This window comes from Vigna unguiculata, chromosome 8 (assembly GCF_037176805.1).
Source record: "Vigna unguiculata cultivar grain cowpea cultivar isolate G323 ecotype 2 chromosome 8, ASM3717680v1, whole genome shotgun sequence".
NCBI classification, from domain to species: domain Eukaryota; kingdom Viridiplantae; phylum Streptophyta; class Magnoliopsida; order Fabales; family Fabaceae; genus Vigna; species Vigna unguiculata.
This window is the reverse complement of record NC_140799.1, coordinates 37,838,684-37,854,841: the sequence shown is the minus strand read 5'-3', so window position 1 is coordinate 37,854,841 and position 16,158 is coordinate 37,838,684. Positions and strand designations below refer to the sequence as shown.

At 32.7% G+C, this 16,158-nt stretch overlaps 3 protein-coding genes and 1 pseudogene across 4 annotated transcripts; 3 read left to right on the top strand and 1 right to left on the bottom strand.

Annotated features, from left to right (window-relative positions):
- Positions 1 to 2,663, top strand: LOC114193451 (alpha-soluble NSF attachment protein 2-like). The gene is made up of 9 exons (XM_028083259.2): positions 1 to 320; positions 418 to 467; positions 557 to 629; positions 827 to 906; positions 1,029 to 1,180; positions 1,528 to 1,687; positions 1,774 to 1,821; positions 1,928 to 2,008; positions 2,431 to 2,663. The coding sequence occupies exons 1-9, from the start codon at positions 176 to 178 to the stop codon at positions 2,509 to 2,511; spliced, it is 870 nt and encodes a 289-aa protein (XP_027939060.1). The 5' UTR covers positions 1 to 175; the 3' UTR covers positions 2,512 to 2,663.
- A 1,308-nt stretch (positions 2,664 to 3,971) lies between these two features.
- On the top strand, positions 3,972 to 6,477 carry LOC114194419 (uncharacterized). The gene is made up of 2 exons (XM_028084614.2): positions 3,972 to 4,191; positions 4,532 to 6,477. Exon 2 carries the CDS (start codon positions 4,582 to 4,584, stop codon positions 6,262 to 6,264), a length of 1,683 nt encoding a protein of 560 aa, XP_027940415.1. The 5' UTR covers positions 3,972 to 4,191; positions 4,532 to 4,581; the 3' UTR covers positions 6,265 to 6,477.
- Positions 6,478 to 7,796: 1,319 nt separating this feature from the next.
- Positions 7,797 to 10,019, bottom strand: LOC114193437 (staphylococcal-like nuclease CAN2). Its single transcript, XM_028083240.2, has 9 exons — positions 9,722 to 10,019; positions 9,498 to 9,553; positions 9,254 to 9,368; positions 9,011 to 9,121; positions 8,708 to 8,895; positions 8,562 to 8,618; positions 8,325 to 8,484; positions 8,171 to 8,239; positions 7,797 to 8,089 (listed from the first exon to the last, which is right to left on the bottom strand). Exons 1-9 carry the CDS (start codon positions 9,872 to 9,874, stop codon positions 7,991 to 7,993), a joined length of 1,008 nt encoding a protein of 335 aa, XP_027939041.1. The 5' UTR covers positions 9,875 to 10,019; the 3' UTR covers positions 7,797 to 7,990.
- Positions 10,020 to 13,575: 3,556 nt separating this feature from the next.
- LOC114195489 (heavy metal-associated isoprenylated plant protein 45-like) lies at positions 13,576 to 14,353 on the top strand (annotated as a pseudogene). Its single transcript, XR_014983945.1, has 3 exons — positions 13,576 to 13,711; positions 13,812 to 13,887; positions 13,999 to 14,353. The product of XR_014983945.1 is annotated as a heavy metal-associated isoprenylated plant protein 45-like (transcript).
- Positions 14,354 to 16,158: the final 1,805 nt, after the last annotated feature.

Genomic DNA, 16,158 nt, shown 5'->3' with positions numbered 1-16,158 from the left:
GGCCCCAGAGAAAGCATCTTCCCAATGGGAGAAACTAACCATTGTTGTAATTGCGTGTAAAATTTTCATTCGTGTTAGAGTTCAATTCGGTGATAAAGAGTTTCTGTCAAAGAACAATTAACGAAGACTGCATGAAGGAGAAGGAATCGATCGATTGATTCCAACAGTTGAAAACATGGGCGATCATTTGGCTAGGGCCCAGGATTTCGAGAGCAAGGCAGAGAAGAGGCTCAACGGTTGGGGTTTGTTTGGCTCCAAATTCGAGGACGCCGCTGATCTCTTCGACAAATCCGCCAATTCCTACAAGCTCGCCAAATCATGTAACCTTCATTTTCTCCAAATCCTTAGATTAATCATTATTAATGCATGCCGATCATGTCGTGTTGGTTAAGCTTTCGGAATTAATTCATGTTTCAGGGGACAAAGCAGGATCCACGTACATCAAATTGGCGAATTGTCATTTGAAGGTAACTAGTCTATTTCGTTTTTTTTTTTTTGGGTGTATATGTTCTGATTTGATTTTCTCTACGTGCTGTGACGAATTGTATTGTTGTAGTTGGAAAGCAAGCATGAAGCTGCCCAAGCTTATGTTGACGCTGCGCATTGCTATAAAAAAACTAATACAAATGGTATTTTTGCGGTTATAATTTACATACATTAGGAATATATTTTTGAGAACAATTGAACATGTTTCTTTTTGATTGTTTGTGTGCGTGTGTTTGGGGTAAAGTTAACGTGTGCTTGCCCGTGATCAAATTGTTTAATGCATGCCAGTGCTTAATGGAATTTTCGATGCTGAGGTTCTTTTTGTTTCTTTTTAATGCAGAGGCTGTATCTTGCTTAGACAACGCTGTAAATATTTTTTGTGAGATTGGAAGACTCTCTATGGCTGCTAGATATTTGAAGGTATCTTACTATTATTTTTATTTGGAGGTATCCTTTTTCCATTTGACAATGCTTTTTGGGGCTTTCTAGCAGGGATTGTCGTGCATGTATCATGATTGGATTGAATTTTTCTGTATGAGCAGGAAATTGCGGAGTTATATGAGGCTGAACAAAATATCGAGCAGGCAGTAATTTACTTTGAAAGAGCGGCTGATTTTTATGAAAATGAAGAAGTGAACACTTCTGCAAACCAGTGCAAGCAAAAAGTTGCTCAATACTCTGCCCAGCTAGAACAGTAAGATTTTTCTTATTTTCTGCTTATTTTGATCTTCTCTTATTGCAATGAACTGTGAGGAGGGCCTTGATAATAATGCTTGAAGATAGTTTTCTTCTATTGTTCTGTGTTTGTTCTTTACTATGTTTTTTGGTTTAGTAAGCTGGCAAATATTGGCCTCTACCGCTGGGTTACGTGGTTTTCACAAATATTAGCCGATTGCTGCATTTAATCTTATTCATATATTTGATGTGTGGGGTGGTTTCTATTTAGAGCAGTAACTCCGAATAATGTCAAGAAACTTTATCATAGCCTTCTCTGTATGTTAAATACAATATGAACTGTTCTATTTTTTTATATATCTCCAGATATCAGAGGTCAGTTGAGATTTATGAAGAGATTGCTCGCCAGTCTCTAAACAATAATTTGCTGAAGTATGGAGTTAAAGGACATCTTCTTAATGCTGGCATTTGCCAACTTTGTAGAGGCGATGTTGTTGCTATTACCAATGCACTGGAGCGATATCAGGTCCGAAATTTTCTACGAATTTACATCTTGAGACTCTGATAACATCACCAGTTACTAAATTCTTTGGAATGTATTTGTTTGTGCAGGATTTAGATCCAACATTTTCAGGAACGCGTGAATATAGATTTCTTGCAGTATGTTGCTAGTTGTGGACATATCAATAACTGCTCCTCTGTTAAAATGCTCTTATTAATGTTTGGTTTTGTTATAATGTACTGACAATTTTAAAAATATGGACAGGATATTGCTGCTGCAATTGATGAAGAAGATGTTGCGAAGTTTACTGAAGTTGTAAAAGAATTTGATAGCATGACCCCTCTGGTAAGCTCCAAATTGTCGTCAAATCAACAAGATTTTTTATTTTTTTCAATGTAATTAAGATCTGTATTCTTTTTGAAGAATGAACATATCAAAATTGAATTAACCCAAATGTCAGCAATCTAGTGATCTTGTGTCTCTAATTTGCATCTGCTTTGAATGTTCCCGTGAAATATTGATTTATTCATTTAAAAACATAGGTTGGAAGATTTTTTTTTTTTCTGCACTGGTTATATTGAGAAATTTCAGTCAGACAACATAAAATGGAATAGAATTCTACAATTTTATTTGCGAGATGAACGTTGAGGAAAAATAATTCTCATTATTTTGTGTACTACTATGTTGAACCCAGTTATGAACTGTTGTTATTGTTAACTTAAACTCTCATTTGATCAACATCGAGTGTTTACGTCAATGTTTTGTAGGATTCTTGGAAGACAACACTTCTTTTGAGGGTGAAGGAGAAACTGAAAGCCAAAGAACTTGAGGAGGATGATCTTACTTGAATTGGATAATAGTCTCCTTATGGTTGGATATCTTGTTTGATATTTTTTTCATCTTGTATTATGCTTCTTTGTCTAGTTGTTCATCTCACTACTAATATAAATTGTACTTTGCTTTGAGTTTCAATTGAAGTGGTCTTCATGAATTCTTGAAATGAATATGTTGAGGTAGCTAGAGTCTCATTTGTTGATCCACTTTTATTGGATTTGCATACATATCCTGGGCAGTTTTGATCATAAAGAGACTTTAAAATAGCAATTTATTTGGAAGAATGAAAAAGGTCTAAAATTCTTACCTGTTAATTTTTCAACTCATTCAAAAAGAAACACCTTGATTGTCATCTTTGTTAGTAGTTGCATTCCAACCTAAAGCCTTATAGGTGGAAGACAGTTAACTAATAATGTTTTAGTTGTTATTGTCAATTAGTTGTATTTTAACTCTATGTGTTCATCTCTTCTTCATAAATATAATCGTACATACATCATCATATACACAAAAACTATAGGTAGATATATGATAATAGTAAATTATTATTATTATTTAATATTATTTGATGTTGTGAAACAGGTAGTAACCAGATATAAACACTGAAATAAACAACATCGCATAGTTGTTCAAAGTGATATCATCTTCACTAATATCTATTTAATTTTAAATAGCTTACTACATAGAACCGTTGAATAGTTGCATAATCTACTGTGCACAGCTCAGCTCAGCCGACATAAAAGAAGATATTGACCTTCTAAACAAAACAAGAAAATTTCTATTTTAAACATCTGCCGAAACAATTATTACGCGTGTTTACACTACTTAATTATACGTTAAAAAATACAATATTATTTTTTCGCAGAATAATAAATCATACACGTAAGGAAAAAAAGTGGCAGGAATAAAGCAACCATCATGTTATTATAAGTTTACGATAAATAAAGATTGAATAAATTGAGTGACACGAAAAAGAAAGAAAGATGATATTAATTAGTGTATTTGTCATGGTAGCAGTGGCTGATTGGACCTGTCTTTCCCTTCCACAATGATAAGCTTCTAGATAAATTATAACCCGACAGTTTGAATTTTTAAAAGTGGAGTAAATTAAGAAAGAAAAAAATGGAACATAAAGAAAAAAAAAATAAAGCAAACCTGTGTTGTTTAAATAAACATTATTAAAAAGAAAAAAAAAATAACTTATTTAAATAAATAATATAAATACAAAAAGGGGCCCCACCTCCAAATTTTCCTTGTTTTTTTAAAGAAACTTCGAAATTTTCTTTTTTCTTGATTGTTTCCACTAATGTAATAATTGTCTGAATAATACAAAAAAAACACATGATATATCGTTTTTTATTATCCTCTTTTTGACTCAACCACACAGTGCGACTGTCGTCATGGTTGTTTGAAGAAAAAATAAATTTAATTTTCAATTTTGACCCATCAAATAAATTTTCAATATTTTCAATGTGTACTTCCTTTTAGTTTTCGGGGAATTGGCATTCTGCAATCCCTTTGACCAGATGCAGAGAAACAAACAACTCTTCCGTTCGTTTCATATGCGATTTCTTTGTTTTACGTCTTACAGTTTGCACTTTCCAGAGTTTAGATTCGTTATTTGCTTGTGAGTTTTTACAGAGAATATAACTCTTCCTTGGATTCAAACTCGTTCTTCCTTTTTTGTCACCTTACAGGTACGTTTACTTGCTTGCTCTTAACGCCTCGTACCTTCAACCTTTGATATTGTTGTTCTTTTTTTTTCTTTTCTTTTTCTTTGCTCTTTTTCTTGAGACGAATCTATTGGTGTTATTTACATTAGTTTTTGTGTAATTGTCAGTTGATATTTTTGTTGTAGGTTGTGAATTATAATTAACTAAAGTGAATGATGATCTGTTTACTAGGTTATCGTCGCATATATTAAAAAAAAGTCTGAATTTTTGTCTTTGTGCGAATGAATACCCATGAAATTTGATATGGGTTTGAAATTTATCACAAATGTTCTGTTCTTATCCTCGCTAATTTTGTTCCTAACAGTCATTATAGGGTTCTGATTTTGATTGAGAAGGTTCAGGCTTCATATCAGAATGGTTACGGTTGATAATGGTAAAGATGAAATTGAGGAATCTAATGGAAATAAAGTAAATGACGTTGCTTCCATAGATATTTCAACATCTGGAAGAACGCTGGTGGGAGATGAAAACTCTCAGAGGAAGTTCCAGAGCACCTTGAGTTTTCTTCCCAATAGGATCAACTTGTTGAAATTTGGGTCTGCATCTGCAAAATTCAAGCGGCTTGCAACAGAAAAGGACCAGATTTCACAGGGTGTGCCTTCACCGAGTTCTCTTCGCTTGAGGGAGCGCTTCAGTGGCATGTTTGCTAAGAAGCTTGACTGGGGTTCACTCAAGAAGATGTCTGTTGAATGGATTAGGGACCCGATGAACATGGCCCTTTTTGTGTGGATCTTGTGTGTTGCTGTTTCTGGTGCAATTCTGTTCCTTGTCATGACTGGCATGTTGAATAGTGCGCTGCCAAGTAAGTCTCAGAGAAATACATGGTTTGAAGTGAACAATCAAATACTCAATGCACTGTTTACACTGTTGTGTTTGTACCAGCATCCAAAGAGGTGCTACCACCTTGTGCTTCTGTGCAGGTGGAATCCACAAGATATCCCAAAACTTCGAAAGGTGTATTGCAAGAATGGGACTTATAAGCCCCATGAGTGGGCACACATGATGGTAGTGATCATTCTCCTTAATCTGAACTGTTTTGCTCAATATGCACTTTGTGGTCTAAACTGGGGGTATAATAGATCTGACCGCCCCGCCATAGGAGTTGGAATATGCATATCTTTTGCTATTGGTGCACCTGCAGTGGCTGGTCTGTATTCCATTCTTAGCCCTCTGGGTAAAGATTATAATTCTGAGATGGATGAAGAAGCACAGGTTGAAGATTCTGTTGCTCAGAGGCAAGACCAGCTGAGAGTGAAATCATTTCAGAAGAAATATTCATTTGCATCTAGACAGCAACAGAGGGTTATTGAAAGTAGACCACAGTGGAGTGGAGGAATACTTGACATTTGGGATGACATTTCGCAAGCATATCTATCACTTTTCTGTACATTTTGTGTCTTTGGTTGGAACATGGAGAGGCTTGGCTTTGGAAACATGTACGTTCACATTGCTACTTTTATGCTGTTCTGTATGGCTCCCTTCTGGATTTTTACCTTGGCTGCTGTTAATATTGAGAATGACACTGTTAGACAGGCTCTAGTGGCTACTGGGATCATTCTTTGTTTTTTTGGTGCACTCTATGGTGGCTTTTGGAGGATCCAGATGAGAAAAAGGTTCAATTTGCCTTCTTATAACTTTTGTTTTGGCAAGCCTTCAGCTTCCGATTGCACGCTTTGGTTATGTTGTTGCTGGTGCTCTCTTGCTCAAGAAGTAAGGACGGCAAATAGCTATGACATTGTAGAAGACAAATTATGCAGAAAAGAAGGTTCTTATAGTGACCAACAGCCAATGTCACCTTTGCCTCGTGAAGATGTGGCATCAATCAAATCTGGCACAAGTTCTCCTTTGGGTAACAACTCTTCCCCTTCTATGATCAAGCCATCCAGTCCTCTAAGTTCAAGTAGTTTCTTGAAGGAATATCGTAGTCCAGAGAGACCACTATCTACTGTAAAAGAAGAGCTTTCTGAAAGAGGAAAAGATGATACAATGAACCCACCTATTCCACCATTAATGCAAAGGGAATCTCTTACTCCTTGAAGGTGAAAAGCGGTGATGCTTTCTGCTTCCTACTAAACATGGCATTATAGGGGATGGTCCATTGAATTTTGTGCTTAGTATATCCTAGTTCATGGTTTTATCCTCTCAGTTCTCACACTGTATATCAGCCTTGAATTTTTAGGAAGTACATTCTTGATGTTGAACATCAGTCACATTGTGTAATTAATTGATTAGATGTCTGCTTGAAACCAAGGTCCTTTTGCTTCTTTTTTGAGGTTTTCCTTACAATTTTCCCCGAAGATGAGATGATTTCGACGACAGAGGAAAAGGTTGTAGAGAACATTGTACATTCTTAAATCTTACCGTGTTCCTTCTTGTGAGAGTTAAAATAAATGATTATGTATACACAACCAGGTCTGGTTCTCCAAATAACTTGTTCACTGCTGTTGAGTTTCCCTGTTCATTTCAAGGCATTGGATACAGCTTGTTCAATCCAAGATATATCCATGAATGCATTACTGTGATCTTTCTGTGATGTTATTAATCACAACAAGGAGCATCTTTTTGTTAAAGGTGTGATATTGTATTGGAGGGGGCGCGTGTAGGAGACAGAACAATCTGATTTAATTTTATTATTTTAATTATACCATCAATTTATTTTAGTATTAAAGTTGGATATGCTCTCATTTAATTAAAGGGTCTTCAATAGATTGATTTTTGGCTTCTGTTTAATTAGCGTTGTAACTATATTGATTATAATCGGTTTGATTTAAAAGTATGATGTTAATATTACTAAATTTATATGTATGAATATAAGTATATTCTAAATTGAATCGAATGATTTTCTTAATTTTTTTACCAAATTCAATAGAATCTATTCAAGAAATTCATTTTTCATTTTACATTTCATAATTTATATTACATTGAATTTTTTTTAACAAACACGATTAATAAATCTTGGTTTATTTATTACTAATAATGATATCATGTATTATCTAACATCTATATGTTTTGTTAAGCAAATCTAATTCAGTTGGCCGAGTGATCGTAAATTTCTTATCTTTATTTAATTTCTATTTATAATATTTTTTACATATTTTAATGAAATAATTGGTATGGAAAATAATTTGTGCTCATAGAACATGACAAATTATTTAGCTTTTGAAATTCAACATTTTAGGACTTTGATTTATGATTAAACATCATTATGGCTATGAAAAATCTTCTACCTCCCCAAGACAATTCTTTTGCAACTGATTAAGTTGAAACATTTATACCCCAAATGCAAACGTGTTAGTTATATGGCAGACTTTGGTGCCACCAGAAGAGTATAGGCATGACTATATTTCATTTGAATTAGAAGATTTTCCAATTGATGTCTCTGTGATGTAAGTGTTTATATTTTGACAAAATCTTATATTAACCTTTTTAAAGAAGTAATATTCTAACCTCACGTTAATTTCAAACTCTACATTATCTACAAATGAAAAAGATATGCAAATGTAAATCACTTTATCAACACTATAATAATTTGTCTGTCCAAAAAAAGAAATTGTTTGAGATGTCTGAAATCAGATTTGTCAATGATCCAAGCATTCCATAGAAAAGCATACCTAGTTTGTTCACAGTTGTTTTGTATATACACACAGTTTGTCAAACAAATGATACATTAACATTGAATGAAGGACCTTTGGTTTGAGTTTTTTCACAAAAAATTGCTGACAAAGGCACCCTGGTAATTCTTCTGGTGTGAATTTATGTGTTGTCATGCACCTTCTCTTCTTTCTCTTCTCCAATCCCATGGCTTTTCAGGATTTTTTGAAGCCCATAACCCAACACGCTTTGCTCTGGCTTGTTTCTCCCACTAACATAACAACTCAAGAAAGTTAGGATATTTATAACTTTGAAAAACAATGAAAGAACCATAACATTGGTCAGTAATTACTGTTTCTAGTTCCTGCCGTTTGTCATAGGCTGTGTAGTGCCATGCTAAACCCTTCTTTAACATTATTTCCTAGTCATAAATGAAAATCAAAATGAAAAACTCAGAAACTAATAAAAACACGTATAGATTCAGAGTAAAACAATGAAATGATTACCTGTACAAAAATGCCATTACAATAGATATCACCTACACAACGACCATAGCGATCATCTCCATAAACAAGGACCCTCAAAGGCTTTCCTTGAACAAGCTTGACCAGTTCAGCTTTAGCTTCCTTTCCATAAGGCATTGCACTTTCTGGTGCATCAATTCCCCTGTTTTGTTTCTAGAGTTCATTACCGGCTTCCAAAACAACTCAACATTCTATCACTAGTGTTTGTTCAGTCATTACCTTAATCGAATCCTATATTTCTTAGCTAGGATTTCCTCGTTTTCACCAGGAATCACCCTAAATAGCCAAACAATTAGAAGAAAAATAGCATGTGTTGGAAGCATAGACATATGAAGCTATAAGAAGCTGGGAAACTACAAACCAACCGATATCCTGCATCAATTATCTGTTTGTGAAATGCATCAGCGTCTTGAAAGTTCCTCCGGGCACGTGCTTCTGATCTTTTCACTGCTGCTGCATGAACGTTGCCAGGGACAAATGCTGATTCTCTGGGGTCTGTTGTGCTGACATACACTGTTACGGTATCCCCATCTGCTACTGCTCTTGCATCAACCTGGTCCCATTGAAAACAATGATGAACAATGTCATTTTGTCAGAAACCACATTTTCAGCACAAGTACACATGATTTTATTATTTTATAGATTGCATGAAAATGTTATATTCTTACAGGCAAGGTGTGCATTTCAAATTGAACTCCATCAGGCAAGGATGAAGGGGCTTGAGCAGTTCCTTGAACGAGGGTGTGTGGCGGAGGAAGACCATAGAAAGCCAACAATCCCTGTAAATGAAGCAACATAAATTTCATCCACAATGAATTTTTTCTTTTGCAGGTAGCTTGGCCTCTTTGGTAAGGTAACATAACATTAGAGTGCACTCATACTTAATTCAAGGTTAGGAAGTTCATGCAAACCTCAACATCTGCTTTTTGGTGCCTTTTCAATGTCTGAATGACAAGTGTAGCTGCTTCTTCAGGTGTCTTAGGAGGGGGTTTTGCCTCTTTCCAAGCATCTACTAACTTTCTATACCTTCAAAAAAATTGTAAGGAACAGAAAGGGCACGCACACATAGTTCAAAGGCAAAATATTTTTCTCAACAATCACATGCAAGAAAATAGAACAAACTAAAGTTTCTCACATAAGTTAATCAGAACATACCAATTAGCCTGAGCCTTCTTAGAAGACACAACATGCTTGCTGAGTCCTTCCGGGACCTAAAAGATTTGAAAAGGGAAAACACAGAGACCTCACAAAATCAGTGTACTAAAATAGCTGAAAAGCATAAAAACCTCACGAACTGAACATGCCAAATTAGCTGAAAAACAGAATCAGACAAAGAGTGAGTTCCTGATCAAAGGATGAAGGGAGCAAAATGCATGCACCTGCGAGGTGATGTCAAAGTGAAAGAGATCATGGGCAAGTGCTGATACACCAACGGTGGCAGAGGACACGCCGTGAGGCCCAAGTGAATCAGAATCACCAGCTGCAGTGGGCTTGCAGCAATGCCCGTAGAGAAACCTCAGGGCGTTCCCCATGATTCAGTTTGATCAAAGCTTGAAACTTTTTGGGAAAATGAAGGAGAAGAAAGGGGAAAAAATCTAGGGGCAAGAGCAAATCAGGAATTGGGATTTGGTACAGAGAAAGTGAACAGAAAAACAGGTGGCGTGCTATGATTGGCAATTGCCTTGAATTCTTAGTTTCTTCTAATTGTATAATGTTGTTGGGAAGGAACTGTAAAAGGACCTCGTCAACGGTCTAACGTAAAACATGGGTAACGCTTTTTTGATGATAATGGCATGGTTAAAACTAATGTAATGCTATATCACTTTAAAACTAATTTAAGATTTTCATTTACATGTTACTTTTGAGAATCAGAATTTATTGTTCCCACTACTTCAAAGATGATTATATACATTTATTTATTTATTTATTTATTATCATATGTTATCTTATTATTGTGTGTATTATTTATTCAAATTTAAGTACAGATACCATGTGCAGGTGGAATAGATCTCAATTAACGTTAATAGATGTTAAGTATTTGTATTTATTTTTTCAAACGTGTAAACTATTAGTATGTTGACTTTCAATTTTATGTATGTATTTTTCATTAATTATTAATTTGAGACACACACAGAGAAAAACGTAAGAAATAAGAAAAAAAATAAGAGTTTAATTTGAAAAAAGAACATGAGTAAGGAGAAAGATTATTTTGTTTATTATAATGATTTTATTTATTATTATCATAAAAAATATATTTATATATAGTTAGCTATAAATGATACATGCATAATTAATTATAACATTACTTATAATCAATTATAAATATGTCTGTGAAAAATACATATTAAAACTGAGATTGTATACCATGTAACTGGTTATAAAAAAAAAATATTTTGACATCATGTAAAATAAAATATATTTATTTTACATCTATTTTCGTAATGTAATAATTTACATTAAAATATAAAAGAGATATAACTAAAATATTGATGTATTAAATTATCATGTGGATGTAATTTTTAATTGTAGAGTGTCAACGAATCATCTCCCTTGATATATTTTAAAATACTCATCAAACTAATTATTACTTTGGATTCATTGGCTACACAAAGGAGAAGGTTGATATTTTAAAGTGATCTAAATGCGTACTATTATTTAGAATGTTTTGTAATAATTATTTATCTAAGGAAAAGTGGAGATAGTTGGTAAGAAAAGGTTTTAAAAGAGTGTTTCCTTCAATCAAAATAATAATTTATCGTACTTTACTACAATCCACTGTGTAATACCAGCTTGGCCATGCTTCAGCAAAAGAGAGATAGGAAGGACAAAGGACAGAGCAAAGTCATTTTAATTTATCTAAAACATTAACTTCCCAAGTTAAAACTTTATTACCGTGTAAAATGCTATTTGTCGGATTTAAACATCTTACAAGAAAATTTTATCGGTTAAAATACTTTTTTATCAAGTTTTATCAAATAAATTCTAATTTTGGTTTTATATTTAAATAGATTTCAATTTTCGTCAATTTTGTTCAATTTGATCTTTTTTGCTAGTACCGTTTAAATTATTAACGATCATGAACAGTGGCTGTCACGTGTCACTTCGTGATTTTTTTATTTTTATTTTATTTTTAATTTTTTTTAAATGTTCGCGTGTCAACCCAACCGTGTGTCAGGTGTCAAAGTCAATGTTCTATATTTAATTTGGTCCTTATATTTATTACTTTTAGTCTCAATTTTTGTTAACATGAACCGATTTGGTTTCTCTCCAAATTGAAATCAAATTTAATTTTTATATTAAAATTCACATTTTTTTATTAAATATTTTTATATAATATATTAAAATTCACATCATTATAACTTTGACATAAAAATTAAATTTGGTCACATCTTCGATAGGGATAAAATTGGTCAATTTTAAACAAAATTGGGACTAAATTGAACAAAAATAACAAATATAGGGACCAAATTAAATATAGAACATTGATTTTGACAGATGACACGCTACTGGGTTGACACGTGGACATTCAAAAAAAATTTAAAATTTAAAAAAAATAAAAAAACTAAAAAAAATTTAAAAAAACCACGAAGTGACACACATACTACTCGTGGTCGTTAATGATTTAAATGATGTTAGCAAAAAAAGATTCAATTGAATAAAATTGACGAAAATTGAGACTTATTTGAACACAAAACCAAAATTAGAACTTATTTAACAAAATTTGACGAAAATTGGAACTAAAAAGATATTTTAATCAATTTTTTTCTACACAGAAGTCGAGATAGGATTGCTCATACAAATTAGAGATGATACTTAGACCATATCATACCATTACTGTTTATAAATAGAATCATCATGTTAAATTAAGGTGAGTTGTTAATTAAAATATTAGGATATCTTAAACCTGCTCAACTTAGGTATTATTATCTAGTTTAGACCTATTTTGACAAGAGCTTATCAAAAGTACTATGAAGCACTATTTATTATGCATACACTATATGCTATTTGTATAACATTTATTATGTTTAGCATACAATGTTTACTCTATCGATAACAATGACACTGTTTTCAGCAAAATCCTCAAGCAAAGAAATATTTTTGCCAAAAGATCAAATCATTGATGAAGAAGTATTTAGAAAAATATTCCTTAATATGAGGTGAACCTAGTCATCTTTTTTCACCCATCTCTTCTTAATAGAAATTTCATCAATAATTGTTATTATAAGTTACTGAGGATAATTATATTTGTCAACGGATTTATCGTTAGATAATTGTAATTATAAGTTATTATAAAAAATATCCTATAATGATAAAATTGTAATTTATTAACAGATATTGTCAAAACGAAAATATTTGTTAATAAATTAAATTGTAAAATTTATCAGAAAAATCTACTAATAAAGTTAAATTTACTGAAAAAATTATTTTCAAAATTTATTATCGTCAATAATAATACGTTGGTAATTATAAAAATTTTAAGAGCATGAAGGACTACTTCACCTATCCATGATTACAAATAAAATGAACTCTGATGAAAACAAAAGTGGCGGAAAATATTTTGTTTCCCATAGCTCACAAATTCAACTATGTGGTTTGTTTAATTAGAAAGACAAGACTCTAGCAACATGTGCCACAAATCCATTGTTAGGTGTTTCAGTTGTCACAAATTAAGGCCCTCCCAATAGGAATGTCAAAACAAATAAAACAACTATATTAAGATTTCTTAAAAAATGTTACTCGTGTCTTGGTAAAATAAACGATTTCATGTAATAATGGTTTTTAGACCTTGTTGTAGCAATCACATTTATAATACATAAAAGAATATTTTACGTACTTGAATGAGCAATTAGCAAATAATTTGAGACTATATATGGAATAGGACAGTCTTTGTGGAGAAAGGAAAAAGGAGTTTTCAATTACATGTCAACAATAATCAAATATAAGGGACTAATAAATAATGAAAATAAAAATATTTTAACAATAAAGAAAATAAAATTAATTAGCATTTTGCAGTCTCCTTCATCCAAATAATTCAGCATTATCCCAGTTTGAGAAATGAAAGCTTCAGAAATAATTTGTTGGCTGATGCATTCCTCTTCCTTATTGGGAGATTGTGCTAGTGGAAGCCAGTAATTCCCAGATCAACAATTTGGAATAAAGTTTTATGCACCTTTCCTTCACACAAAGTGAAAGATTCCATCTTTCATATGCAGAACCAGATTCTTCACTGCATGCTTTTTCATATAAAAATGGAAGCATCTCATAACACTCTTTTCCTTGTTCTTTCTTCTGCCTTCTCTTCGCTTCTAACATCAGAGACTCGAATTTTTTGCCAATTTTTCTCTCACAGATAAATTACAATGGCAAATGTAAGAAACTTTCCTACTTGGCTCATTCATCCTTTTGTTTTCAGCTATATATATGAGACAGAAATAAAAGTCGTTAAAGTTTCTTGTTTTTGTATCTCAGGTGGTGGAAGTGAAGGTTGGTTTACACTGTGACGAGTGTATCAAGAAAATTCTTAAGGCCATCAAGAAGATCGAAGGTATATGCAACTAATTTCCAAAATGTAATTAGGTTTAGGTTTTGGTACATAAAATTAATTTACTATGTTGTGAACTTGATCTCTTGTTTACTGTGAATAATTTTTTTGCAGATATTGAGACGTATAACGCAGACAAACAGTTGAACAAGGTGATGGTAACAGGAGATGTTACAACGGAAGAAGTTATTAGGGTTCTTCACAAGATTGGGAAGAATGCAACCCCATGGGAAGATGCTCAACCCTAACCCAATTGCTGAATTCAACTTTTCTTTTCCGAAACAAACAATATATAAATTATAGTGTACACTCATGAACTTATATTCTATCATATATGTGAGGTTTGAAGAGGTATAACAATGTCCCATTTCAATTTTGTAATTCTTGACCTTTATCTCAAAACAAAAGCACATGATAGAGAGACATCAAATGAAATAATGGATCTATAAAAGTATAATTATTCTATTTATTTGTATACAATCTTATTGTTTAATTAACATTATAAATTGTTTTAGCAATAATAAGAGTACATGTGATTGTTTTTGTTGTAGTTGTCTCATATAATTAGGAATAGGGATGTCAACGGGGCGGGGTACAGGTAGTAGCTCTTCCGTACCCTACTCGCTGGATAAATATTTGTCCCGTATCCGTATCCATATCCGTCGGATATCCGTTATGCGAGTACCCGTCTATTTTTTTCATATCCGCGAGTATCCACGGGTATCCGCGGGTATTTACAAAAATATTTAAAAAAATAAATATTTAACCATAATTAGTGTTTAGATCAACAAGTCCCCTTTCTCCGATTGATTCTTGAAAAACAAACAAATAAAAAATCACTGCCAATTTATATTGTAGTTTATTTTTAAATAAAATATTAAAGAAATTACTAACTTCATCAATGTCCACCTCTTGCAACATTGTATAAAGTTTCATGTTGTCCAATTTTAATCTAGAAGAGCCTTAAAACATAAAAAGTTCAGTAAAAATTTCTAACAATCACTTAATTAAAATATCTAAGTAAAAGTGTTAATTTCATTACCTTTCATGTTGGTCCATAACCGGTCTTAGAGACACATCAATACCTCCACAGTATATGGAAGTAATTTACTCATTTGTGGGGTAAGAATCTGACCACCATTATTGGATGAAGACTCATAATGTTGTTTACTAATATATATATATATATATATATATATATATATATATATATATATATATATATATATACATATATATATATATATATAAGGTAAAGTTTAGCGGGTACGGGTATCCATGGGTATGGATACTATGATACCCGTACCCGCCCCGTTAACATGCGGGTATCAAAAATACCCATACCCGCGGGTAGCGGGTATCCATTTTTAATATCCATTTCTTACCCGTTGCGGGTTTTATTCGCGGATATCCGTGGGTACGGATTTTTTTGACATCCCTAATTAGGAATGATAATGGATCGACTCGAACACCGATAATGTCTATTCTCAATAAATTGTTTATTTATTTGTTGATTACTCACTTAAAACATATTTATGATTTTTTTTAAAACTCACAGATATTTTTGGTTATCTGCATACCCACAAATATTTTAAAAACTTATACCTGCATACCCACTTATGAATATATATATATATATATATATATGATATATATAATATAATTTTAATTTTAATTAAATTTAACATAATAAAATATAATTTTAATCAAATTTAACTTAACAGAATATAAATTAAATTTTAATTTTAATTTTTTATAGATAATAGATATCTACGAATATGACACTGATAATATGATACTGTAACGTCCTATTTAATTGAAAAGCGTAATTAAAAGAAACGCTACACAAGAATAGTACAACAGCGCAGTCCCGGGGTTCTTAACATCACCCCTACAAAACTAGGCACACCACGATACCAACAGAAAACAGGATAACAAGTTTACAAAAAGTATATAAATCCAAGGACAACAAGTACATGGGTCATAGCCTTAAAGAAAGGCCCACAAAGAAACTAAAGTCCAGTCCACGCGGATTATGCGACGGAACCATCACCTCCCTGTTGTCCACGGGTGTTCCTCGCATCTGCTCACACCAACAAGTTGGTGATCATCGCAAAAGAGAGTACCCCACAACAATAAAAGTAGGGTAAGCTAGAGCATAAAAGTTTTCATCCATACGATCAAAATATATATTCACCATACCATATACACATACCAACCAAGCATGTTAGACAATACACTAAGACACGACTCGGCTCATCCAGATACATATAA

Bases quoted from the DNA above. Each gene is read 5' to 3' on its own strand.
- LOC114193451 (XM_028083259.2), top strand. From the start codon at position 176: ATGGGCGATCATTTGGCTAGGGCCCAGGATTTCGAGAGCAAGGCAGAG. The intron at 468-556 runs GTAACTAGTCTA...GTATTGTTGTAG, and splicing joins TGGCGAATTGTCATTTGAAG to TTGGAAAGCAAGCATGAAGC. The intron at 2,009-2,430 runs GTAAGCTCCAAA...AATGTTTTGTAG, and splicing joins TTGATAGCATGACCCCTCTG to GATTCTTGGAAGACAACACT.
- LOC114194419 (XM_028084614.2), top strand. From the start codon at position 4,582: ATGGTTACGGTTGATAATGGTAAAGATGAAATTGAGGAATCTAATGGA.
- LOC114193437 (XM_028083240.2), bottom strand. From the start codon at position 9,874: ATGGGGAACGCCCTGAGGTTTCTCTACGGGCATTGCTGCAAGCCCACT. The intron at 9,369-9,497 runs GTATGTTCTGAT...ATTTTTTTGAAG, and splicing joins AAGAAGGCTCAGGCTAATTG to GTATAGAAAGTTAGTAGATG. The intron at 8,090-8,170 runs GTAATTACTGAC...TTGTTATGTTAG, and splicing joins AACGGCAGGAACTAGAAACA to TGGGAGAAACAAGCCAGAGC.